This window comes from Xiphophorus couchianus, chromosome 10 (assembly GCF_001444195.1).
Source record: "Xiphophorus couchianus chromosome 10, X_couchianus-1.0, whole genome shotgun sequence".
NCBI classification, from domain to species: Eukaryota; Metazoa; Chordata; class Actinopteri; order Cyprinodontiformes; family Poeciliidae; genus Xiphophorus; species Xiphophorus couchianus.
The window spans coordinates 4,132,169-4,159,942 of NC_040237.1; the positions used below are offsets into that span (position 1 = coordinate 4,132,169).

The 27,774-nt window shown below is 36.9% G+C and overlaps 2 protein-coding genes across 19 annotated transcripts in view; both read left to right on the top strand.

The window, feature by feature from the left end:
* Nucleotides 1-10,163, top strand: part of LOC114151844 (disks large homolog 5-like) — a 32,107-nt gene extending 21,944 nt beyond the window's left edge. For 3 of the 5 annotated variants that reach the window (XM_028029295.1, XM_028029296.1, XM_028029297.1), the window contains exons 20-34: nucleotides 632-715; nucleotides 803-962; nucleotides 1,288-1,362; nucleotides 2,342-2,504; nucleotides 2,579-2,712; nucleotides 3,584-3,730; nucleotides 4,062-4,245; nucleotides 4,532-4,680; nucleotides 4,943-5,107; nucleotides 5,559-5,755; nucleotides 6,146-6,289; nucleotides 6,383-6,510; nucleotides 6,808-6,917; nucleotides 8,098-8,207; nucleotides 9,278-10,163. In XM_028029295.1, the coding sequence (XP_027885096.1) occupies nucleotides 632-715; nucleotides 803-962; nucleotides 1,288-1,362; nucleotides 2,342-2,504; nucleotides 2,579-2,712; nucleotides 3,584-3,730; nucleotides 4,062-4,245; nucleotides 4,532-4,680; nucleotides 4,943-5,107; nucleotides 5,559-5,755; nucleotides 6,146-6,289; nucleotides 6,383-6,510; nucleotides 6,808-6,917; nucleotides 8,098-8,207; nucleotides 9,278-9,381 (2,054 nt within the window). In that variant the 3' untranslated portion in view covers nucleotides 9,382-10,163. The remainder of the gene's footprint in view (nucleotides 1-631; nucleotides 716-802; nucleotides 963-1,287; nucleotides 1,363-2,341; nucleotides 2,505-2,578; nucleotides 2,713-3,583; nucleotides 3,731-4,061; nucleotides 4,246-4,531; nucleotides 4,681-4,942; nucleotides 5,108-5,558; nucleotides 5,756-6,145; nucleotides 6,290-6,382; nucleotides 6,511-6,807; nucleotides 6,918-8,097; nucleotides 8,208-9,277) is intronic. The other 2 variants (XM_028029298.1, XM_028029299.1) reach the window with 1 other exon arrangement.
* Nucleotides 10,164-12,066: 1,903 nt separating this feature from the next.
* Nucleotides 12,067-27,774, top strand: part of LOC114151845 (calcium-activated potassium channel subunit alpha-1-like) — a 96,865-nt gene continuing 81,157 nt past the window's right edge. For 12 of the 14 annotated variants that reach the window (XM_028029307.1, XM_028029312.1, XM_028029314.1 and 9 more), the window contains exon 1: nucleotides 12,068-12,959. In XM_028029307.1, coding sequence (XP_027885108.1) covers nucleotides 12,726-12,959 — 234 coding nt within the window. In that variant the 5' untranslated portion in view covers nucleotides 12,068-12,725. Of the gene's footprint in view, nucleotides 12,960-27,774 lie in introns of all 14 variants that reach the window. The other 2 variants (XM_028029302.1, XM_028029300.1) reach the window with 1 other exon arrangement.

A 27,774-nucleotide genomic window follows, 5' to 3' on the forward strand; every position in this document is an offset into this window, starting at 1 on the left:
TATATACATCATCCAACAGTCGGCCATCCCTCTGACAAAAACATTACCCATTCTTCTATCATTCTACTGATCTATCGATCCATCTGTTCTTTCAAATGCTCTTTTGTCCATCTTTTTTTTTCTTGATTCCAGATTTAAAGTTTGTGAAAAATATCTTCCTTAAATGAATCAAACTTGTATTTATTCTAAAAAAAATACAACCAAAGTCTGGAAACGAATGTTGAGTGTGTGAGAAGCTTACTTTTTCTTTGATTAACCCCAAATCAAAGAATCAATCCAGATCAGTCCTCTGGGATGGACTGATCGGGATTCATACAAAATGAAGATACGAAGCCGGTTATCTGCTACATGGAGTTTTCCAACAACACATCACTTCACAAACCCAAAACTACCCCTCTAAAACCTGTTAATTCCCCCCAACTTCTTTGAGAAACCTGACCTAGACCTTTTTTTTTTTTTTAGAAATAACTAGTGGCATCCTCTGGACTTGACAGGCCATTTACTATATATATATAGCTCACATTTAGACATTGACTGGTTAGGTAAAAAGTCTCAAATCTACATGACTAGCTGCCCATGGAGGTGAGGATGTTTTTTTGCATGGGTAACAAATATTTCCTCTTTTCTTTAGGCTCTCCTGGTACTTTACAGTTTAGGGCAGAGCGGATAAAAATCCCTCCGGCCCGTTACTCTCGCTCCACCGGCTCTGACAAAGGTACTTTTCAGTGCAGATCTTGAATTACCTCTTAATAAATTCTGCTGCTGTAAATCATGTGCAGCTTCGCCTTCTCTGTCTCTCCAGCGTCTCTTTCACACTCAGAGTGCAGCAGCCCAACCCCTCCCATATCCCCTGTCAACCTGGACACGTCGTCTTTCTCCAGCAGCCAGTCACAGAGCTCAGTTTCTTCCCATCCCAGGATATCAGTTAGCCCTGCTCCAGTTGGTGACAGGAGGAAGGATGGGTAAGCCAGAGTCTCGCCTACATCCTCATCCGGATGTATCATTCAAAATATTCATCATTCAGCAGAGCATGACATGTTTTCCTCTATTTGTCTGCTTCATTGTGATGAAATACTCAGATTGCTATAAACAAATCTGTCAGCCTTCGTCTCACACTGGCTCACCATCTAACCTTATTCTTGCCTCTGTCTCTTCTCTTCGATTATAACCTGAAATCCTTCTTCTACCACTTTTGAAATGAAATGAAATTTCTGAACTTTGATTCTTTATGTATCTATAGATATATACAGTATATGTCTATTTTTGTTTTCTTCATCTACTTCTCAGATTTCTTTCTTGCTACACACCTTCTGTTAGACGTCCAGCAGGAAAGCCCTTGTTCTTCTCTTTGAGAAGCTTGAGGTGTGTTCCAGGCCACTTGTAGCATGAACAGTGTATGCACAAGAGTGTCTCAACATAATCTTTGTGCATGTGCAAATAAACGCAATAATCAGCCCTATTTTAGGAGCCCTCATGCATGATTTATTTACATTTTTAATGTAACCTAGAAATTAAATAGATGCGTTTCCCGTTAGGGCATCATCTCTAATCTGCTCTGCATGAGGTTCATAAAAATTCAGTAGAACTACTTGACTGAAAAAGAACTAAAGCACATTCTGCTACTTTTCTGTGTGATGCTTTTTAAGGCTTTTATTTAATATAACATTAAATGTTTTTAATTTTTTGTAATTTACAGGAAGAAGGTTTGACATTAAATATACAATACATTGAAAAAGCATTCTCACCCCTTAGAACCACTATCTTCAATTGCTTTTATTGAAATTCTGTGTGTTGAACCAACAAAACTAGTCCAAAATTGCTATTGCGAAGCTTCATCTATCATCCAGCTGTTCCAGCTGTTAGTTCGAAGGAAATAATAAAAGGTTCCACAATTGGGATATTGTTTTATAATTTAACACTGCTTTATATCTCTTCAGTTGCATCTCTGAATTGCCTGGTGTGATCTTTGGTCTTTATGATGGAGTTTGTTCACTTGTGTCTTTTGAAAACAATGTTATTAGGTTTCAGTGTAAAGAACACAAAATGCAAATTCACGACACACTGTTTTTTAATTTGTAATATATCTTTAGTTTTCTCTTTCTACTTATAAATTAAGCACTACTTGTTACATTAACTCTCAGTAAAAAACAAATTATTACTTCTGTAAGGTACTTAAAGATGTACTCATTTCTAAAACATTTAGATTAAAGTTTTATTGATATGTTTTTTGTAGAAATTTAAATTTTTGTGGTGCAACCTATAAAATATATATATATTTTTTTTAATTAGCAGTATACAATTATAGGTGAGTGAATTTTTGGACTTTTTTTTTGTTTTTAAGGCCTTTTTTAGGGGAGCCACGCAATGTGACGGTACAGAAAGGAGTAGAACCGCTTGGGATCTCCATTGTGAGTGGAGAAAATGGAGGAGTGTTTGTTTCCAAAGTTACACTGGGGAGCATCGCTCATCAGGCTCGTCTAGAGTACGGAGACCAGCTGCTGGAGGTAAAGCAACCACCATGCTTCACCTGCACATCAAGTTCACTTTTCTGTTTCTAATAAATCAAAGCTTTTTGCAGTTTAATGGAATCAACCTTCGCAACGCCAACGAGCAACAGGCACGGCTGGTGATCGGACAACAGTGTGACATGGTCAGCATTTTGGCTCAATATAATCCTCACATGTTTCAGCTGGGGAACCACTCCCGATCAGGGTAAGCTGACGTTTTGGTTTTTGTAGTTATTAAAAAAAAAAATTACTGAACCAGAGTTGTTGCTGAAACAAACACCGTAATCGACAGAATACATGAGTTTCATATTTACTTTTAACATTTTAATCTTTACTAACTGACCACAAAGCAAATATTCAATGATTTCATTGCACAACTTTGAATTTATGAATTTTTTTATTAATTATATGTGGTCAAAATTGTACATAATGTCTCATTTATACATAAATACACAACACTATTTGAACAAATGTCCTTTAAAAAGTTTGAGAGAAATCACACCCTTTTGTTGCCAGTAAAAAGCTTCTGTCATGATCCTGGTGGACTATTTATTGTCAGAAATGTCAAAGTTTATTTAAGTCATTGGCCCTGACATCAATTCTAATAAAGATTTGTGAAAATGCTTTGTGTAAAAGTTGGGTAAATCAGCCAGTCTAAAGGAACCATGCCATTTCTGCTGAGATAACAGGTCAAACATCTAACTGGGATCAAGACTGAAGCTTGCTGATGGCTATAAAAACTGTTGTTTCTCTTTACTATTTGAAAGGGCATTTGAAATAACCAAATACATTTAAACTCATGCACTCAAATCCTGTTTTAAAAAATAATTACGGTAATTTGTTGTATAGTTTTACCGTGAAAAGAATCACTCAAATGCATGACTGACATTCTTGCTCAGAATGTCAAAATTATTGGCATTCTTGCTTATTATGAATTTATGGAAACAGTTTACTAGCACCGAATGTTATAGATGACAATAGTCTAAAACAACCAGAAAGTAAGTATTCAATCAGCTTGTGTAATTGAGCAAAGTCAAAAAGATTTCACTCTGTGTATTTTATTATTTTTTTTTTAGTTCTCAAATGGAGTCCAGCAACAACCATCTGACTACCAGTCCAGACAATCACTCTGCGGTAGATACACTGAGCGAACAGGACGAGGGAACAATGACACCTCCTTCCAGGCAGACTACTCCTGCCACAAGTCCACACAACTCTTTCAGGTGTCGATGTTGTTTCACTCACTCCACTGAACTTTAAGGACATATCTCCTTTTATTTTTTGGTTGTGTTCATGTTTGATGCTTACAATATGTCTGTTAATTTCCATGTCAGAAATTGAAAAGGTTTTAGAACAATACATTTTAAAATTGCTTATCTGCTTTACAAGCCAATGGAACGGGTTGATATGTTCATGTTTTCTAGATTTTCTGGTTGTAAAATAAAAGGATATTTGTCTTTTGAACATTCTCATTTTACCGTTGTTACATTTGAAAAGCCAATTAAGCAGCAAGTTTTCATGTTGTAAGGAGTTCAAACTTTGGTTTAATTTCAGGCTTCCAGGTTCCCTTTTACTGCGGGCTGCAGAGCCTCGCCTGGTGAGGCTGAAGAGGATTGATACAGAGTTGGGTGTGCAGATCTGTGGAGGAAATGTTTGTGGCATCTTTGTGGAAATGCTGGATGATGAAAGCCCGGCAAAGACTCCTGACGGACTGCTTCCTGGAGACCTAATACTGGAGGTAAAAACATGGTTTATCACTGTTTTTGATGGGTAAAGAATCAGATTTATTGTAAAAATGTCTCCCAATAGTTAGAGTAAGAAATTAATGGACGCTATTCAGTTATATGTTTGTATGTAGCTGAAAAATGTGTTCTGTGTTGTCTAGACGTTCAAGTTCAACCTCTGTGCTTAGTGTAGCTGTCTCTGTTACGTATGTTCTTATGAATTTTACTGTAAATGTCATTGTTCTTTGTCTCTGGAAGAATTGTGTGCTATTTGTCAGTTGTATAATTGTTTTCTTTCAGTACAATGGTGTCAGCATGAAGAATAAAACTAAAGAAGATGCTTACCTGGAAATGTTGAAACCAGCGGATCAAGTCATGTTCAAGGTCCAGAACTATGGGGACAGCCTTGCTGTCATCAAAGAATCTCAAGGAGATGGATTTTTCATCAGGTGCTTAGAGTTTAAACATTTTGTATTACTATTTCCCAGGCTTTTTTTTTTTTAATTAAGCCTGGGAAATAAAAAAAAATAGTAGCCCCATTAAAAAGTAAAAGCAGAAAAATTATGCAATTTAAGTTTAATAAATGAGTATAACACATCGTTTCTACTTGTCCTTATGTCATATGTGTGGTTCAGAATTAAATATTTTGCATGTTAATATTTTGTTTTCCCTAAAGGGATCACATTTATGATGGTGGTTTAATTTTGTCAGAGCGCTTTATGAGCGGGTTGCAGAGCAGGAGCTGAGCTTTAAGAAGGATGACATCCTGTATGTTGAAGACACTTTACCAAATGGCAACTTTGGCTTCTGGATGGCCTGGCAGCTTGATGAGAATGCACAGAGGCTGGAAAGGGGACAAATCCCAAGCAAATACATGTAAGTCCAGCCAGTGAGAATGAATTAATTTGTTTTTAAATCAGTTTTTGTTGGAATTTAATTAACTGTATTAAACTCATAATTTCAAGTAAGCTCATGTGTCTCATCTTGTAGATAACAAAATGACTTCTGTGTTTGTCAGAGCTCAATAGTTTTAGAATTATTGACTACATTATTGTACCTGTAAATATATCCGATTCAAAGTATATCAAAACATGATTTTGATGATTAATTATTCTTTAGACTCAAGACTAAAAATGTCAACAGTTTGCCATTCTCGTCATAACTGACCCCGTTAATTGCTATGTAAAGTTAGAACTACTTTTGGATCATTTTAAGACTATCTGAATTTCTAAATTGGTGAAGCATAATCTGAGTTTGTTCACTGTCCATATTGAACATGTTTCTGGATACATTTGAATTCATCTGCCCATGCTGAAATGTCTCTTAGGATGGATCAGGAGTTTTACAAAAGACACGGCTTGGCTGACATGAAGGATGAGAACGGAACCAGTAAGTCCATGTCTGCTGCTGCTCGGAGGTCATTTTTCCGTCGGCGGCTGAAGCACAAACGAAGCGGCTCCAAGGATGGGAAGGACCTGATGGCTCTCGACTCCATAAGCACAGATTCTTTGCCCATCCCGGAAGGTGAGATCCCCCCCCCCCCGAGATGTCTTCATTGCTAATTTCAAACCTGACACTAATAGTCATTGACCAACTTCAAAGTTTTACTGAATCTTGTCTATTCCAAACAATTTCAAAATGTGGGTTACAGCATATATTTGAATGACTTACTCAAAGTCCAGCCCTTTATTATCTTTATTCCCAGCTTCCTGCTCTGAATTAGAGAGTGAGAATAAAGTATTTCTGCACTGCCGCCTGGGAAGTCAGAGATGTTAGCATGATCATACGAAGCAGGATACAACTAAAGAAGTATATTTAGTTCTAGGACATTCCTTTCAGGTTAAAATAATAATCCCTGTGGTGATTACCGACTGGTGTACCAGAGTAAAGTTAATTTTTTTATGTCCTGCTCAGATGGAATGAGCCTGATGTACCAGCGGGTTCAGAAGGTGGACTGCTCGTCCCCCAGACCGGTGCTGATCTTGGGTCCGTTAGTGGAGGCCTGTAAGGACCTGCTGGTGACTGAGGCTCCTGCTAACTTCTGCCGCTGCTTGCCTGGTGAGTGTGCTAGCCAAACACACTCGCATAAAATTTATAATGACTACATAAGATAAGTTTATGATTGTATTATTTTGTTGTTTTCAAATCTAGAAATCATGAAGGCATCTCAACAGGCAATAGAGCGAGGAGTGAAGGATTGCGTGTTCATCGATTACAAACGGAGGAGCGGCCATTTTGATGTGACAACTGTTGCATCAATAAAGGAGATCATAGAAAAGGTCAAGCTTTTTGCTCATGTCATCAGTGTCCTAGAACAGCAAAGTTTTGTATGGCAGCTCAACTGTTCTTTGACTGTGTATCTAAGGCCATGCCATGGTGGTTGAAAAACAAAGTATAAAAGCAGAAATACTTTAAATTATAATGGATTCCAAATCAGAGAGCGTCTATTACAGTGTAGAAATATGAAGGAATATGTTTATATTATATAAATATATGTTTAACTAAATCTTGACCAACATTTTGCTTTGCACCATCCCTCATTTCTCATGCAGTTTTTTGCTGTCATTCTCTCATAGGACTGTCACTGTTTACTTGACATTGCTCCTCACGCCATTGAACGTCTTCACAGCGTTCACATCTACCCAATCGTCATATTCATTCGATACAAAAATGCCAAGCAAATAAAGTGAGTAATCCCATGGCCCTGGAAGCATATGTGGTTCACCTTTCATTTTCTGGCCTGAAGATATGTCCGGTCCTTATCCAGCTTGATTTGTGTTTGTCTTGAAGCTGCTGTTTATTGATTAGAATTACAGTTCAAATCTTGAACAACGTTTTCTCTGAGCTGTTTGTTCTTTTTTTCATTTCATTGGATTTGATCAGCCGGTGAGTCTCAAAGAAGTCTCCTTGTTTTTCCCATTTTTGTAATCGCACGGGAAGATTTAATCTGTTAAACTCTCATCGTGCTATTTTTGTGCATAAGCACAGACACAAATGAGAACAAGCTCTCATGCTTTCGAGGCCTCTCTCACACTCACACACGCACACACACACAAATGGCTGCAAATTTATAAAACTGCAGCAGTTGAACGTGGCTGAGATTGATTCCTGCTAAGCCTTCAATGTCATCAGCTGAGTGCCAGCTGTCCTGGGAGGGGCTTCCTGGAGCTTGTGTGGGTGGCTGTAATTTCCACCTGGACTGATGGAGCAGCTGACAATAGCTTCAAGTATTTAATGTGACCTTTATAGTCAAGGAGGCAGCAGTAGACTTTGATCATGAAAACCAGCATGACCTCTTCTATTTTGAATGTTTAGATATTAAAAGGTTTTTACTATTTTTGTCAGGATTCATGTCAGTAAATGTTGTTTTTAGCAGAATATCTACTATTTAGCTTTTTTTTACAATTTAAACAAAAACGTTCTTCTAATTTCAGCTTTCACGTTCTATGTATTGACTCGGGACACTGAATACAAATGTATTCACGCTACACCTTTGTGATTATTATCTACAAAAATAATAGTTTTAAAATCTAAATAAAACGCATGAAGATCTGAGGTTGTAATATGGCAAATGTGAAAGAGTTTCAAGGGTTATGAATACTTGGTACTTTCAGTTACTGTTCATTTTGAATCCTAAACATCTTCAAAATTATAAAAATTGTAGTGCGTATTGGAGGATTTTGAACAAAGGTTATTCATCTTTGAAGCAACAAAGTGACAAACACAACTGTTAATGATGATGACGTGCTGTTAATTTAAATGCAGTCAATAAAAATATATTTTTAATTTTAAAGATGCTCTGGTTTGTTGCAGCTTTTTATGAAGCTGTGTGGAGGTGCTAATAGTTGTGGATATTTTCTCCTCAGGGAGCAGAAGGATCCTCTTTACCTGCGGGATAAACTCTCTCAGAAACATTCCAAGGAGCAGTTTGAAGCGGCACAGAAAATTGAGCAGGATTACAGCCGGTTCTTCACAGGTTGGTGGAAATTATTTATTTTGATCGTAATTAACTGACTCCTAGCTTTGAAATGGAATGTACGCAAACATTCATTTCAAGCCATGAGCGTGAAGGTTATCCGAGTTGTGCCCGTCTTACTTATCAGATCAGGGTTAAAGATTTATGATCTGGAGCAGCAGACAATCTGAAACCCACAACTGTCCAGGAGATTAATGACCACAAGAGGAGGCAACTTATGGCAAACAGCTTTGGGAGCAAACACACCATCACTGATCCTTTAAAACAGGAACAGGTTGCTGCCTCATTTTCACAAAAATGAGAACACAAACCAGTTTTTATCTGGTAGAGACAACTGAAAGATTGAGAGGAAAATTTTCTTGTTAATTCCAAATATTTGAGCTTGAATTATTTTAACTTTACTGTCTCATTTAAATAACTGGAAACTAGAACACCTTTTTGTGTATTGATTTTCACACTGATGAACAAGCAATTTTATAAATTTCGGTCCTCACCCAGTCTAGGATCGAGTTGCTAAAATGAAATTATTTGCTGTGTCACAGTATCTCTATACATTGGTAAGACAGAAACAAATGGGTTAGTAATAAGACGTTTGCAGAAACTCTGATCAGCTTAAAAATAACATTTAAAAGAAGTAAGTTTAGAAAAAACACTCCCCACTGAATAAAACGGTTTGGTTTTTCAAATAGCTTTTAGAATTTTTCTGAGCTTTTTTTGGACCATATATTTTCCAACTATATATTTTACGTTTATAATTTTCAAGTAGTTTTTCTGATGTCTGAACTTGCTTCCTATGGGTTTACTAATCATGTAAAACTTTATCCAATCTCAGTACTCTGGGATTTCTAAATGTCAACCAGAACCTGTGAAGTTTACCAGCTGTGGTCAGTTCAGACATTTATGGAAAACTGAACCTTGAAGAAGCAGGAAGAACTTACTCACATTGTTTTTCTACTTTTCAGACATTTTATTTACTAGTCATAAGTTAAGTTAACATTTAGAAACAAACCATATTTGACTTGGATGCTTATCATGTAAATATTTCTTCCCCACCCCACACTGTGTTGCAGGTGTTGTCCAAGGAGGCAGCGTCTCCTCCATTTGCACTCAAATCTCGACCATCGTGGAGCACGAGCAGAATAAAGTCCTCTGGATTCCAGATGAAGCACCATAGAGATTTCACTCTCACACTGATGTAGCATTTTTTTTAATCATAGGGTGCACTACAAATTGCTGACACTTCCGTTAACGTCCAAGGCTTACTCAATTTTACAAACATTAGCACAGATGATGGTAATAATGAAATATTCCCACTACATTAGTGATATACTGAGCAGCAAATAGGTTTGTTTACACTAGTATTTGATACTTGAATGTTCTGTTCTCCCTCAGATATGGTAGCACTCCTAAAATCCCTTTTTGTTGCCATAAAATAATGTTGGACCACATTGAAGACCATATTTCTGAAGTGATGATGGACTAGACTACAATGCTCTCTCTTCCTTTTCTATATTTATATGCATTTTCTTTTCATTTATTGTTGCCTAATTATTAGGAAGAATATTTTCCATTTAATTCTTATTTATAGAGGAGAAAATTGTCTCTTCCTTATATTTTGTTTTGTGGTATGAAGGTTCCCTTTCCATTTCAGTCCTCATAAATAACATTGTGCCAATCCAGGTTTTGTTTGTCTTTTAAAGCTCCAGGTTTTCTAGTTTTGACACTATGTCCCCTGCTTATGTATTTCCAGTTCTGCAGTTAGATTTTTTTTTTTTTTGTTAAATTAAACTGAAAGAAGGGACTGTTTTTATTTTGAATATCATAGATGGCTGTCAGTTAAACACGCTCACTGGTACCTTGTGATTCATCCTGGCACATTTCGTCTTAGATAAAACACTTGCGATGAGTTCAAGGTTAATATTTCCTTAAAAATAATAAAAACTAACTATAGTTGAATTGCAAGCATTCTGTGAATTTGTTCGAAAGTAGTTTGTGTGTTCTTTTGTGTTTTGTTTTTATTTTTTTATTTGATCAACTGCAAGACTTTGTTAAAGTTAACCTACTTGCCACCAGAGGGCGCAATCTACCATTTCAGATAAGTAAGATGTGCTTTTTTTAATCACTTTTTTAGGCGTTGGTCTAGGACAGGGGTGCCCAAAGTCGGTCCTCGAGGGCCGGCATCCTGCATGTTTTAGTTCTCTCCCTGGTTTAATGCGCCTGGATCAAATAATGGCTCGTTAGTAGGCCTAAGAAGAACACTGACATGCTGAAAAGGTTGTTGGTTACCAGGGAGAGAACTAAAACGTGTAGGATGCCGCCCCTCAAGGACCAACTTTGGGCACCCATGGTCTAGGAGACTGTCTTATCTCAAAAACTTAATTTAATTCAATACAAAAGGTTAAACTACAATATAGCAATTAAATGGAAAGTATAGCATCAGGGGATGTCTCTTAATTTTGATGAAAATAGTTAACAACTTATAAAAACTCAAAATTAATTTTTTTAGAAAATATTTTTTTTAATACTAGAATGTTTTAATACAGTTTAAGGTGATTGGCTGATGCATTGACTGTTGACCACGAGACTTTAAGATTCTCTACAAGGGGGAGTAATCCATAAAATGGATGGCACTGCTGAAAGAAAAACTGGGTATTGCAAAATGCTGTATCAAACCATATTAGTAGAAAGTTTAGTGGAATAAATACAACACATGTTCAGGTGTGTTATCTCTTGCAGTCTTGATGTAAATCTGATCTACTACAAAATGCAAAAGAAGGCATCACCAGTTAGTTCTGCAACAGGTGGCCTTAAACCTTAAAGTAATTTTTACTTTCAGTAATTTGATTCAAGAGGAAATATATTGTTTAATGCTGATTGATTATATTCCAGCTTTACTATTTTAATATTTGGTCTGGGCTTGTTTTGCATGAATCATCAATGTGTTGTGACATGGAAGAGATCAGCCTATGGCTCTGCTTAGGTTTTAGTGGAAGTCCAGTTTGCTTTAGTTATGGTCTGCAGTTTGTATTGTTTAATCTCTTTCTTCAGGATACACAGTGGATGCTTTATGGGGTTTAGTTTAGGTGGGTTTTTTGGCCAATCAAGCACAGTGATGCAGTGGTCATTAAATGGTCATTAAACCATGTATTGGTGAAAGAGAGGGAAAATGTCACATCATGGTAATCATGGGAGCATAAAGTGCAGTGAAATCTTATGAAAGATTGCTATGCTGACTTTGTATTTGAAAAAACACTGTGAACTGACACCAAAAAAATATATATTTCCCCCCAAATCAGCACAGACTGTGGAAACTTTACATTAACCTCAGCTGAACTCAACGCTAAATTCTTAAATATTGTTTGTCACATTCCTCTCATGTTATACACTTTGTCCTGCCACAAAACTTTCAAGCAATGACCGTGTGCAGTTAAACTATACTCAGGATTTATTAACTTTTTATCTCATGATTATCTTGTGGACAGCTGTCAAGTAAGGTTGGCTGAAACATTCTTTGTCTATTTTGTGTAATTTTGTGGGAGACAATTGTTAACTGAAATAAACGCTGGAAAATATGTGCAAAGAATGTATGAAGCAAGTTTTACACGGGTGGTTATTGTCCCACCTGAATCCCCCCTTGGTGGCGCCACTGAACGAAAAATCCTTTTAAAAGCATTTTTTTTAAGGTTTCAATGTTTAAAATATTTATAAAGGAAGACAGGGGTTCGAAATATATCCTCCAGGTGATGAAGACGTTTCCCCTGAGTTATTGTCTGTAGACACCAAAGTTGGTCATAAAACATTGATGAATCGGTCCCTATAAATAACTGGGAGCATCTACGTCTGCTGTTGATGGCTCCTCCCCCCTCAGCTACCTGTAAATCTGCGATGCCATCTTCCAACAATTGGACGAGACAGGCGGCCGCTGGAGCTAAAGGACAAAAATAATAATAATACAAAAAGCGAAATCTTTTATCCTTTTTGCTGAATATTTTAGATTTTCGCCGTGAGGAGCGCATTCAACAGTGCGAAGGATAAGAGGAGCTGCTGAAAGCTGCGCCGTCAAACAAGGTGGAGGAGTGAGTGAATCATCGACTGACGAGGACAGCGCTCCTTTTTTCTTTTTATCTGTGATAATAATAAGCAAACAGATCAGAAATATAGGGAACACTACGTTTTTTGGACCACGGAGATTATGTGATTTTTACGCACAGATCAAACGGATGACGCGCAACTCAAGCCTTGGACGCGATTCTTGAGGCGCACCTTGCTTTCAGAAGTTTCTTGTTATTCCCCGTCTCTCTGCCGTCCACCTAACTTTAAATAACCTTCCTCCTTTTGTGAATGCAGACAAGAGGTAGCGGGAACGGTGAGCAAGGCGCGGTAATCAAACATGCCTGAGCCGTTGTGGCATCAGGGGGCGCTGGCTGGAGCTCCCCGAAGCGCCTGACTCTCTCTCTCTCTCTCCATCCGAGTTGATTTGTTTGCTCCGAGGGGCCGGTAGGTGACCAGAAGTCCGTGATGGCAAAGAAAGGAGAGAAATACAGCCCGGACTCCTCGATCCACATATCCAAGATGAATGTGGTCATCCCGTTCTCGCCCGACGTGCCCTGTGACAGCAGCGGTCAGCGGATGTGGTGGGCTTTCCTCGCCTCCTCCATGGTCACTTTCTTCGGGGGGCTCTTCATTATCCTCCTGTGGAGGACCCTAAAGTACCTGTGGACCGTGTGCTGTCACTGTAACGCCAAGAAGAAGGTAGGTTTGGTGAGGCACGGCTCCCGTGGGGGGATATTTTGTCACGGAAATTTATTGACTTAATCCTGGTGAGTCGAGCAGTGCGTGACAACAGCGTGTCCAGTCAGTTTGATTTATAAAATGGGCTTATAATTAAATCAGTGCTGAGGTCCCCATTGATAGAGAACACAGAACATGACTCTGAATATTGAACTCTGCTATTCTTGGTCTAATGTGACACTAACTGTGCTAAAAAGATTTTTACTCCTAACACTGAGAAAGGTGGATTCTCTTCACACTTGTTGGTAGATTAATTTCTATTTAACGTAGTTTGATCAGAAAAGTGATCCAAGATGGCACAATCCGAATAAGCAACGTGTTTGATTAAGTTATGCTGATCATTCTGGTTTTGATTCACTAGATTGGGATATTTAGTCTCTAATATATCTTTAACTACAAAGCCTTGCAAAAAGTATCAATTCTCCTAAATATGTTAAATTTTTTTTATCACGTTTTAGCAGCAAAATGCATTTTACCAGTAAGTATTTTCTAATTGGGAATTTGAAGGACAACGGATTTAAAAAAAAACAAAAAACTGAAAAGTGTGGTGTGCATTTTTATTCAGTCACCCAAGTGAGGGCTTTATACAACAATTTCTCCCTACAGTTACAGTTGTGGTATTGGTTTTCTGCCACACATGAAAGTTTGCATGAAAGCCAAAAGTTACATCTTAGTTTTTTCTGATTCGAACAAATTGTTCGACGTGATGGCTGTGTCTCCTACATGGTTTGTGGGGGGAAAAAACTCTCTTCCATAAAGGCCATATTTCTGCACTTGTGAGCTTATAGCTTTCCTGTCAACTGATTCCCTCTCCTGAGCTTTGGATTTCTGCAAGTCCTCCAATACTGCCATTCATGTTTTGGCTGCTCCTCTGACATGACGGAATGTTGGAAAGGTTTGGTGACAATACTTTTCTAAGAGCTAAAATTTCAGTAGACGAAGGGTTTCGTTTTCAAGAGAGATCCAAAAATCATGCAAAATAACAATGTTAAAAAAGACAACAGCCTTCAATGAATACAGTAAATTAAATTACCTTAATTTATCCAATCAAAGCAATATACTCATAATGACACCATTAAAAATAGGAACAAACAGTTAAGCTTTCTCTATGTGTTTGGAAAAAAAAAACATAAGTTACATTAACTGCTCAGCTTCAGGCCCTGTTGCTCAAATCAAAGAGCCAATGCAAGAAAATCCACCTCCACCCCATTTCTTGTTAAATAGGAACACCAACTGTAATAAGTTATGACTGTAGTCTGTGGTCGCTGGTGCTAAGAAGCAATATACAATGGTTTTAAAACCAAACTTTAATCTGCAAATAAATATATGTAAACATATACCAAAGTACCAGTCTGTGTGCGATCAATGTAGGGTGGTTAACATGAGTACAAAGTGCGACTGTGGATGAACTTGGAGGTTCCATGATAAACAGCATCCACATGTGCTAAAGTTCACTTGTGTTGCTGACAGTGATGGGGGAGGAGAATGCAAATGCTACTTTCTATTTATTATGCATGCCCGTCAGATTTCCTTATGAATATTTTGTTTTGGGGCTTTTCTCACCATCCATAATAAATTGTCAGAATTGCTCAGAGTTGTGACTACTTAATTTATCTTTTTCAAGCACAAATGCATTTGGATGGAAAACCACCAGAAGCTCAAGTTCAAAGAAAACATGAGCATGTGAGGAGTAGAAACGTAATCTTGTGGTGTTTGGGACTTGCAGTGCATATCAGCTGCTACGTTGCTGATCGTAGTTGCATCTCTATGTACAGAGTGAAATTTCCTGTTTAAATGATACGTAGGTTTTACTTAAAATAACTATGAATTAAAACTACCCAATTAATTGTTTTCACTATAAATGTCTCATGTTTAAGTTGAACTACACCATCCTCGAAGGATAATTAGAGTGTATAGCAACTCTTATTATACATGTTGTAAATACATCTTAGTGGCTTTGTATTTTAAGTCTCTGTGTCCCTGATTGGTCCTCCTCTGTGAGGAAGATCTAATCCATCATCCCAGGAAGCACTTTGTCAGATTTCGGGATATCAGGGAAGCTGATGTGGAATGATGTCTGCTTAGAACAATGAGGTGGACTGATGAAACTTTGTATGTTGCTTTGTACCCAGAAAACATAAATTTGTAAAGATTGTTCAACTGTGAGGGGCAATATAGAGACAACAGCTATGTTCTATCTCAGCTATGACTACATTGATGTTTGTAAGCTCGAACCTGAAATTCTGAAAATGATTGTCCACCATTTCTTGATTTAGCATTGGTAATGCTTATAGTTATTGACTGCTTGTGGTCTTTAATTTTTGAAATGAAAGCTAAAGTTATTGCTTCTGATACTGAAGGACAAAGATAGACAGGCTACTAATTTAGCCTGAGGAGTATTTAGTATCTTTTTAATAATCCATTCATCAGAGAGAAAAATATAAATGTGAGCATTATAGAATTGTTTATATTGCCAGGTTTTATGATGTTCATATGAAGCTACTTTTTGTATACACATAATATAGTGAAGGGGTCATCTGTCTCAATCTGAGAGCAGCTGAATGTAATTAGCTTAGTTTGAGTTCAGAACCGGTTTAGTTCTAGTAGTAATCGCTGCAGCGACCTAAAAGCATCCTGTAAAACGTCTGGAGATTGATTAAAGGATGGCACTGCTATATAAACATCTCTTTCATCAACATATAAATGTATTTTGGCTGCAGGTATTCATGCAGTGTCAGTGCCCCTTAAGTACTGCTTGTCCCAACTCTTTTTTTTAAACAGACTCTCAGTGTTCATCTACAAAGAACAGAAAGACTCAAAGTCTAAAACTACTTAAAAACTGAGGAGGAAAAGTGCTTAGTGCAATTAGTAATATTTCAACTAATTGTTGATCTACATGTAACAATGTAAACAGAATTGTGTTAAATACGTTAAATTAATGTAGCGACGCTCATGTAAATGCATCAATAATAAATAAACTTATTGCATGTTTGAATATAAGTTTAACAAATTATTAAGCTAAAGCTTTAGTGCCTATATAATAAACTTACTGCTTTATGAGGGTGGCTATTTTTTTTACATTCCCGAAAAACGGAAATAATACATTATGGTAATATAACTGTAAAATACAATATTATATAATTTTTTTTAGCAACAATTTTTTCAGCTTTTATAATAAAAGTAATTAGACCACATTTTTGTTGTTTTAATTAATTTGAAAGTGTGGTTTTGTTATTAAAGCTATTGAATTGTCTAGCAAATAGATAAAAAAAACAAGGTGAAATTATAACTTTTAAAAGCATGTTAAAGTATACATTTTAAACAAATATCAAGATGAAGAACAATTGAGGACAGTAATCATAAAAAGACAGAAATGTTGTAATAATATCTCACAGGCTGACATCTATTTCCAAGAATGCTAGCTATTCATCCATAACTGCAGGTCTTCTCTTTTGAGTGGCATGTGAACATTTAACAAATCCTAATTTTAAATCATGCAAAAAGTTAGCAGTCTATTTTCTAATTTGCTAGATTTTTTTAAAGAAAACTATTTCACATACCTGTGAAAATGCAAGTGAAAAACAACAACACAAAAAGGTTGGTATTACTTCTTTCATTTCCACAGCTCACCAATATTTCCATGTGATTTAAAAGAGAGCAGTCAGATTTTGTTTTCCTGCTTTGATTTTTGCCAAGTGGAGCGAGTGAGCTCCACCAACCTGTTGTGCTACTCTGTGGGAGTGAGCCATAGATGGATCATCCTTTCACTCAAACCTTCCCATTTCCTTTGCATTTTACTTTCTCTTACACTCCTGACATTCATTTTCAACCTTTCCTTCCCTGTCTTCTTAAAATTCTCTGTTCCTCGTCCAAGAATCGGTCTCACTCCAACGAGTCAGAAATGCAGTGTCAGGTGCTTACAGTATGCGCCATATGAATAAGTGTTTTGGTTGCTAAGCAACTAGGAAGCAATGGATTTCATTATAAGAGTAAATGTCCGTGTGTTATGCAGTTGTCGAGGCTGTGAGATGTGGCAGATTGTGTTGGAGGAACAATCCACCCCACTCCCTCCCTTCTCTGTGCATGTCATTAACAGGTCAAACAACAAGATTTTAGAGAATGCTTCATAGAAACGAGTTGATAATCTGTTTGATCCTTCACTAGATTCCACCTTGCTTGTCATTTGCCACCCGCTGTTCTGACTGATCTGACACTGAGGCACTGGAACTGTGGGTTTTGTCTTCCCAGTCTGATGGTAATCAATAAAGCAAATTATTTGTGGGGTTCCAATAAATCACGATTATTATAGGATGGGGTGGTGGGGTTTGGAGATACATTCTTTATAAATGGAACAGTACACTGCGCTGAGTGAAAAGAAGTTGTGGCAGCTCGTTAGTCACTTCATTAGTATTAAGAGTGCCTCCACCTTCTTTTGTGGTGGCGCAATTACATAGCAACTTAACTTTACCGTCACTTCATTAAGCTTCGACATACTCCGTTTCTTTACTTGTCAGGTTTGCTGGTGTGCTTTTTCTATTTGAAGTCCTTTCAAGTATTTGAAGTATGTGTTTCTATGATTCACCCCTATTTAGTATATTATGTACGTATTGGGATGAAGGGTGTGCAATTTTTATTGTTGAGGTACTTTTACTGAGATGTATCTGTCTTGCTTTAATTTCTTCAGTGCTGTAAAGAAGTATTTTGCATCTTACACGTTTCTTGTTTTTGCTTTTTCAGTACGCCTAAATATTACAGAACGTGAAATGAATTCCCATATCATATCATTGATTTTACCTCTTTATACCTTTAACCATTTGTTACAGCTGGCAATGAGTTGTTTAAATTAGAGGATTTTTCCCCCACTCTTCTTTGCAGGGATGCTGTAATTCAGACACTTTTGGGGAGAGAGGCAGTTCTGAGAATAAACTTGTTCAATGTCATTCCAAGCAACAGCAATCCATTGTTTGATTCTCGTCAAAGTGCATACTTTGAGATACTTATTTTTGTTCAAGTATATACTTTGACAAAAATCTTCATTTTGTTTTTTGAGGTATTCAGTTGTAAACTTCCGTGGAACATTGTATAGCTGTGTAACCCGAGTGATCGTGAGCTTAAGGTCTAAAAACAGATTGCCAGACATTCTCTTTGTGGATTTTCTGCCAGAGTGCAGAATTCATGGTTACATTATGTGCATCAAGTCATACAAGTCCTGAAGCAACAAAGCATCCCCCGACCATCACACATCAACAAATGTAACATGATCCATTCCTTCCAAAAACCATAAAAAATTGACCCCATCAGTACATAGAATATTTCCATAAAAGTCTATTATTTAGATATTCTTTTGAAAATGACATTAAAACATTAAATAATGTTGTTATTGGGCCACTGCTGTTATACCTGGTAAATGTTTGGTATGTGGTGGGCACACTGTGCATACCGCAGCATGAAAAGTGTTGGAATGCAATGCTGGAACATTATATAATTAATGCTGTGAATCTTTCAATGGCATTGAATCACAAGGACGATATGCAGTTGTATGACGGGGATAAGAAATAAGCAGCAATAAAGATGATCATGATTTTGACAACATTTTTGTTTGTGTTTTCAGTTATTAACTGTAGCAGAGTTTTAAGAAATGATGAAAAATTAATGCTAAAATGGACCTTTCAGAGATTGCCGCACAAGCACTGCAGCACAGCCAGCTGCTACAGGAAGTTAGGAAAGTAACACTATAAAACCCTCAAGCTTTATAGTGTTATTATTTATTATTAATTATTAATTTATATTTATTAAAAGGTCTTTGGATTATTTTACACAGTCTTCGGATATAGTCTTGATTAACCTCTATTTATCTCATTCTTCTACTACTTTTTCCAGCATAACAGCATCCCCATTAAGTTTTAGTCTCTCTGTCACTAATATCTATTTCAAGAGTGGAAACTTAGAGCAGTGGAATTTATTCCAAGTCTGCAAATATATTGTTAGCACATAGCAGCATTTCCTTTTGAGATTATTGCACATATTGACACTAAAATGATGACTGTGTATGGTTTCTCTTTTCTACACACTAGATATAAAATACTTTAAACTCTGCATTTAATTAGGCATATTGTTTATGAGTGTTTTTATTTGAATAAATGTTACCAAGGCAGTTCATGCATAGCTAACATGTAGCCTTTGGCAATGACTCAGAAGTTTCAGTAGCATCAGGTGGTGATTGGCGGATTCAGTTTGAGAGCTGCTCTCGTGGTGCTTTAAAGTGCTGTCTGAAAAATTGCAGTGATGACACTCGGGAGGCATGATTTAGTAAGTTCAAACAGCTGAGTGCTACTTTGCTGTTGTTTCTGTCATGTGCTTAAAGATGATCGCAAACACAGCATGTCAAGCATTGGTGAATGTTGCTGCAGCTCGCTGGTGGAAAAAGACCCATTTATAGTAATAATATGAGAGTCTGATTTCTTATGAGTCTGAATGTAACACAGAAACATTGTCATTAATTTGAGTTATTTTAAAATGGGCAGTGCGTATAAATTAACATAATCGCTTCAGTTCATCTTGTAAATGTGAAATATTTATCCATGAAGACAGACAAATTTCCATCTGCAGTCTGAGACAGGTTGATTGTATGAAAGCAGGAGTAAAACATTAAATTACACCATTTAATTAAAAAATAATAGATGTATTTAAAAATGTATGGTTTTAAATGCAACTGCCATTAGTTATGACTATTGATTGTTTTTATGGGATCCCAGATGTGATTAGTTATCACATGTTCTCAGTTTTTGAAGTATTGGCTTCCCTGTTGGAGAATGTTGACTATCTAAAGGCATTTCCCTGTGTGGGAATTATATTGTCCTTATTACTCTGCTGGACAAGTTTTCATTTTCCTTAATTAAATTATTCAGCCAAAATTTGGCCAAACCATGCATGGCTTTATTCACTAATAAAGTATACACACACTGTATCTTGTTTTATCAAGGTAGATAAGTATACGTTTAGTTAAAATATCTTAATGAATAATATTTTAATGGTCTTTCTGTTTGCGTTGAACTGATCAGACAGTAATTCACATGTGACAGAACCTCGCTGCTCATTTACATCTGTGATGTTTCAGTAGTTAAATTGTTTCTCATCTGTGTAAGATTCACCACATTTAATTTCAATTTGTTTTTGACTTTTAAATGAGTGTGAATCTATTATTACATTCACATACTTACAATCTTTTGCTAATGGCGGTTTTCCCCCTGCCATCATAACATCTGGATCTCTAATTACAGACTTTGAAAAGAAAACTGAGATATATTCATGTTTCTTAATCATTAAACATGACTGTTCTTCTGCAGCTTGCTTATTGGCTGATGCCTTTAAATGTATAATAGAGTGATCTGCATTCATCTAAAAGCAATATGACATGGATAAACTTCAGGAAAATTGTTAATATACAACCTAAAAAATGGATTGAGTTTAGTGACTGTTTCTGTTACTCACATATGATTTTATGTCTTTATGTATGCGAACTAAAATTATTATATTGTTATTATAAGAATAAGGGAATAAACACATAATGGTAAAAAATATTGAAGGCATTTTCTTCTTGCACTACAAGTAAACTTAAATCTCCGGACACTTCATTGGTGATTTTAGGCTACTTCGTTAGTTTGTCCTTAACTGACCTCAAATCTTATGATTTTGTAACATCAAAATATTACAGTGGACTTTAGTTTTTGGTAACAGGCTGTTTTGAGCAGTTTATTTTAAAATTTTGAAAAATGAAAGCCTAAAGGAACTGAAGAACATTTATTTGGGTTTTTTAGTTAATTTAGTAGTTGGACAACAATACTCTAAACTTGTCATTTATATTTGAGAGCATTACCTCATGTGCAACTGAAACAAGTTAGTGTTGTTCCACTGGTATTGTCAGGTCATTGTGATCTGATGACCTGACAGTGTCAGTTATTTAAAAAAAAAAAAAAAAAATCAGCCGTTTTAGACTCTGGAAAAGCACCAGGAAAATGTCCCTCTTTAAGTGCAAATTGATTATTATAAAGCAGACTGAACAAGTGCCTGCTATTGTTTTTTAAAAACCTATTTCAATGCAATATATATAGTTTGCTCTAAAGAGAAGAAATAATCCTAAATATATTTTGAAAATTGTTAATTTTCCAAAATGCATAACAGAAGAAAACACATACAAAATTACTCCCAGAAAACATACATAAACTTAGTCGTTATTTTTCGCAATTTATTAGTATTTAAGGCTACTTTGTTCGTCACTACTCATTGTAATAAGTGAAAAAGAATTCTCCCCCTGTTCATTTAATTGCCTATGTGAGTATTAGCTACTTATTAGCTACTACATTGCATAAAATAAGCAGCAGGCTGCAGCTTGGCTGCCGTTGCTCCATCTGTGATCTCAGAGGTTTGTGATTACCACAAATGTTTGGTTTTTTTGCCTCATAGCCTGCTGCTTTTTATTACAAAAGATGCACTTGATGGCATTTTTAGATGTTATAGAAACTGCAGGTGCTTACATACAAGTATGGGAAATCGTGTCAATTCAATACATCTGCAGTCACATTGCCTTTATGTAAACACAAAATGCTTTCAGTTTAGGAATGATGAGCAACAGCATGTGGAAAAATGTATGCATCTGAAGCCAGTTTTCCTCCTTACTTGATGTGTATTCGCAAATTTTAATGTATTTTATTGGAATTATAAAGCAATGTATAATCGTGAAGTTGAGGAAAATTTATATAAAAATTTATATATAGATTTTGAACCTTTTTCACAAATAAAAATCTTAAAATTCAGACCCACCTTTGTGTTCAGCCCCACTATAGTTTTGTCAGAGAATTTAATTTGGGCATGGACTTTAACTGGGTTGTTCTAGCCCAAACATGACACATGTCTAGCTATACATGTCATGTTTGGGTGTTGTCCTGCTGGACACAGACTTAAGTCTGTCGAAACCTTTGACAAGTTTCATTCCAAGAACATTTCATTGTGTATTTAGTCCTGTCCTCGCCATCAACTCACACCTCCATCTTCCTGTTTGCTTCATCATAGTAGCGTTTGTCACTGCTTTTCATTAGTAGTGACTCATGAGGATGCTGCATTAATGAAGTTGTGCATTGGTGGTCGTCGTAGCATTTTAAATGTAGAACAAAAAGCTCAGTTTTCCACATCTTTGCAGCTCTAATTCAATGGCTTGAATTAGACTTAAATTAGATTTCCTGTCTAGTTAGACATTACAATTAGACAATTAGTTTTGCTGGGTTTTATTTAATGGTTTCAGAGTGAAAGTTGCTGATCAAAAATGGACCCCATCCTTTTTTATGTTCAAAAACTTTAGAACACTTGTGTGAAATTATTAGAGTTAAACACTATTCAGTGTTGCTCTATCACATAAAGACTAAGTTAATAAAATACATAGAAGTTTTGGTTATAGCATGATAAAACCTATAAAAAAGAGTTCACAAATTGATTCGGTGAATTCATTCACTCAGTAAAACATTTATTGCGAGATCCCATTGTTGGGAGACATTAATAAGCCAAGATGTAGAAAGAAAGGTTCTAAAGATATTTGGAAGATATTTCAGGATCTTTATTTCTACATCTTGTGTTATTAATAATCTGATTTATATTAATATACTTTTAAATAATTGAATCATTCGAGAAACTATCTGAAGCTACTTGTTATATTAAAGTTTAATGTGCTGACCCTTTGACAAATGATCATGGTGAATTCTGGGAATAGACTCACAGTGCTGATCAATGACCTCCAGTGTCAGACGGACTTGATTTAGGTGAGGTTGTGAGACCTAAATTTGGAAGCGCAGAATACTGATCAAAGTGACTCGGAGGAGACCGAGTGCCTGTAATGACTTACCCGGCTACTGCTGCCATTAAAAACGCATCACTTTTAAGAAACACTCTAGCAGAAGATGATTTAAATGTCTCTGTCTGTTGCTAGCAGAGCGAAATTAAAAATACAAACCAGCCATGAGTGTATTTTGAAATATAAATGTCAAAAACGCAGCACTTCAGTGCTGCTCTGAAGGCATTTTTCTGTGTGTGACCTTAAGATAAAATCTGCCACCACACCCTTTAAAAGAATAATTGGACGGTGTCATGAGTCGCAGATCATTAATCTTTGAACTCGGCTTTTAGTGGCATTAACAGTAGACAGTCGTGGCCGATGTGTTTTTCAGCTTACATTTTTTAACTTGGTCATCAAAGTGCTGAGGGATAACAGCGTGATGCCAATTAGGCCTACTTAACGACTATTGCTTCCCTCAGCTCTGCCTATGTTACTGTATTCATTAGTACGACGAAAGAGCGGAGACAAACTCGTACATCAAGCCAAATTGTTTATGATCTTGTTAGTAAGAAATACAAAATAAAAAAAAAAGTTAATTTGGTGGAAAGAAATGAAATGACTTATTTTATGCATCAAACGGAAACAAACATCAAGGCCACCGCTCTGGGGCTTAACTGAACATCTGCTTTAAAAGAAAAGAAATGCACTAAGCTACTGTTTACACAAAGCATGAGATAAAGATCAAGCAAATGCATAATTTCTTAATGGGAAGAGATGGAAGCAGTATCGTATTGTTTTAGGGTGGAATTATCAGATAATGGAACTCTATTTGAACAATAAGGATTTTAATAAGAGATGGGTGAACAAGTTATTGTAATCCTTTGTTATTGATCCATCTATCAATAACAAAAGATTCCTCTTGCAATCCTTGCAGGGTTGTGGGAGGAGCTGGTGCCCATCTTGAATAGCCATTGAATGAGAGGCCAAGTATACCACTGACAGAGCAGCACAGAAACACAAAGGGCAAATCACCATGTTCACACTCATACCTATGGACAACTTGGAGTGTTTCTGGACTGTTGGAAGAAGCTGATGTACCCAGAGAGAACCCATGCATGCACATGGAGAACATGCAAGTGTCACGCAGAAAGATCTCTGCAGCCATAATATTTCTGAGGATTACTAGACCAGGGAGGTTTAGGTGGGTTGAAGAAATATTTACTTTATATTTATATTGTACATAATAAGACTTTTCTATCAGGGTCTTCTTACTGCAAGGGGACAGTGCTACAAACTGTGCAACTGTGCAGCCCATTTCTGTAATCCCTAAAGGTCATAATTATATAAACAAATATATTGATACACCCTCACTAATATTTGGTTCAATGTCCTGTAGCAAGTTACATAAAAACTATATCCTTTCTACAGTCATCAACAAGGTCCTGCTTTTAAGTGTAGTCAACACACTAGTAGTAGAATTGTGAGTTTTGCGGAAGATTTTGCAGAAGCTTAAAGTTAGTCTGGTTTATCTATTTTGTTTAGTGTCAGTAGGATTATTAGCTTGCTGTGATATTTAACTGTGTCCAATTTTCAATCATTCAGGCTGCGGATTTGACCTGAAGTTCAGAACTTGTCTTCCATTTTCATTTTTCCAACCACTTTGTGCCAGTGACAGCAAAACAAACCCTCAACACGATGCTACCACTGCCATGCTTAACAGCTGGAACAATGTTTTTATGTCAGAAAGCCTCAAATGCATGGGTAGTAGTTTGCTGAAGTGGCAGACTAAACTTGTCTCGTTTTCCCTCTTTGATGATTGGAGTCTTTGATAATGTAGCCTCTAACATGTTTTCGGGGGGTTTAGTGTTTCAGAGTGCAAACTAATCTTACAGAAAGGTTTTCTCCCTGTGCGTAAATTTCGCAGTTTCATTTAAATGTCATGTTATTTCAGGAATAGTACTCTTTTCACCCACATTATTTTTTTTTATGTCTACGGCCAGACAGTGGCCTTCCTTAGTCTTAGAGAGGTGTTCATATAACCAGGCACATACATTGTCACCGCTGCCAGTTTATTACTGAGAAGCAGGAGGCCTTTGTATCAAGTTTCATGTCATAAATACAAAAGGCAACTGACGGATGAGTCAAACAGCATGCTTGTCACACACACTGTGTCCCTGATCTGCTTTTGGGGATTCAAATGTAAGTTCAGATTTTATTTCCCTGGTCGCTATGATTTAAGACTATTCTGATAAGATTATTTTATAAAATAAATGATGTAACCTGGGTAAGCCTCAGTTGTCCGGGTCGAAGCATAGAATAACAATCCCCATTTGTTTTATTTTGCAATACCCTCACAATAAAATGCAACTCCCCTTTTTGCATATTTAAAATATATATTTTTCCTCGTTGTTTGATACCACTGAACTGCCTTAGATGAAAATTTCACTCCCTGGATTTTCTTGTCTGTATTTACTCCTAAGTGAACTGGACGTGTTATTATAGTGTTATTAGGTTAGCTGCGGAGCTCTGAACAGACTGTAGAAAGTGAAACGAGGCCTGATACAGTTCTGCTTGTCTGTGACTAATGGTTCCGAACATGATTGCATTTCTCTCTGCAGCCATAATATTTCTGACGATTACTAAACCAGGGAGGTTTAGGTGGGTTGAAGAAATATTTACTTTATATTTAAATTGTACATAATAAGACTTTTCTATCTTCGTATATATTTCTTTACCATTTGGCAAGCTCATCTTACTGTACAAACTTTATCATGTTAGATAAAAATACTAAACGATTTGCTTTGGCACTATTAGTGATAACAGTCAGGAGCATTTTGAGGGATCCAGGTACTCTGTTTGGCCTCAGAATGGGTAAAATTATGCTTTTAGTTCATAACACTAAGACCACATGGGACTTTTTGTAGCAAAAGTGGTTCTTAAAGAAGATTCAGTCCCAATTTCAACCTGAGGGCTGCAGGGTTAGAGCTGGACCCTTATTTGAATAGATCTTCTTTCACCATAGTTTTTGACCAGTCTAAGCATTGATTTTGAAGTAGAAATGCAGTCTGAATTACATTAACAGTGAAATGATCCCTTGCATTTTCTTTTATCACCTGTTCTGTCTCGCTATATCAGGTATGCCACATGGAGCAGCTGATTGCATACCTGTGGAGCAGCTTTGCTCTACAAAAAGGATGCCTGGATATGGTTTCCTAATTGCTTGATTGATTTTATTGTATTGGAATAGATCGGTTCCATTAATAAAAGATGAACTTGTGTTTTTTAATTTGACCATCACCTTCCAATGCTCCTAGATTCTAATCTCTCTGCTCTGCGCTGTCTGGGCATTCTCTCATTGAAGTGGATTTCTCCGGTAGAATTTCAACTGGGCCAATCAGCAAACATGAGAAGTTGTGAATGATGATGTCAATTTTCTGCTCTGCTTTAGAATTGTAGTCTGGCTCTAGTTTTAGCAGCAGAGAAAGTAAAAGAAGCCATTCAGTCCGTGTTGGCCACGTTTCCAAATATTGAAATAGAAGTCAACAGTCATCTCATTCGATTTGGGACTTCTCTCTTCGCAGTGGGGGATGGTTGTTACAAGCTGGTGAGCTTTGTAGCATTGAACTGGTGCATTACATATGTCACGGCCAAATGTTGTGATTGGGTAAAATATCAAACTTCAACAGAGTCAATGCCTCCAGCAATAGCTGAAGATCCGGGCCCTCTGTGTGAAGCAAAATAAGACGATGGGCTGGTTTTTACCAGGCTATGTGTTTATATGACCATCAACCTTTTCAATCTTTGTATGGGTTCATTAGTGTAAATATGTATGTGTGCTAGTTTGTCACCTAGAATTGCCAAAACGTCACAATGATGAGAAGAGTACTAGCAAGGGGAAGGTAGTGCTGCTCCCTGAGGCTGCAGCAGCCCCAGGCAGACAGACTCCAGGCACTCCCTCAGAGTAGCCATATGCAGCAGCCCCTGGCCAAAGAGACACAGGGCACCATACTCCCCCATCGCACCCCACCACCATTTCCCTTAGCATCAAGCCAGCAACACGCCACTCATGTGGCCAAGGCTAGGAATAAAAAAGAACAAGGAGGGGGAAAGCGCTCGGTTATGTCCAGAGAGGTGAAAGGAGCAGGACCCCCACCAGGGCCCGGCTCACTCCTCATGAGTCATGGCCTCCCAGTCAGGCACCCATCATACTTCGACAAGGTTCATGCTTCATCAGATATTGCGACACAAAACAAGTACTGTTGACTCCTTTCTGTATTGAAAGACATTTTGTCTTAGGTGATTTACCTTGGATGATAAACACAGTTGGACAGTTACAAAGGGATATGATGATTCAGTTTTTTATTGCCATGTGTGAATGTCTGTATTTAAGACTTTCTAAACTGAATGAGCTAGATCTGAACAGGGACTTAAATTCCCTAATCACTGAAAAAAAAAGGTTTATACATGCAAATGTAATTTCTCTCAGAAACTGTTTCTGTTAAGCAGCAGGGTGGAAATAGCTTTTCTGAAAAATTAAGCCAGCAATAAATTCATTTTATAAAGGCGTCTCCAGTCATATGCAGGATAGTCCCTTACATGTTCCAAAACAGAAGTTACTAATTATGATGTTTTCAATAAATTCCATAAATAAACTGCCCCCCGCACCCTCTCTCGGTCCTCTTTCAGAACTCTTGCTTACATCTCCGCACTGTTTGACACCGTCTAGCTACATTCATACTCAACACGATTGATTACTCCAGATGTAAATCTTTAAGAAAGGCTCACAAATATACATTTCAATTTTGTAGAGAGGGCTCAGTCATTTTGTAAAGCAGCTGGGGACTCATATCAGTGACCATTATTCAGACAGAAGTTGCAGGATTTACAGTTTGGGCTCCAGTTGAAATTGCCACAGCCACAACTGTGTTAAAGCAAAAATACTAATAAGTTTAC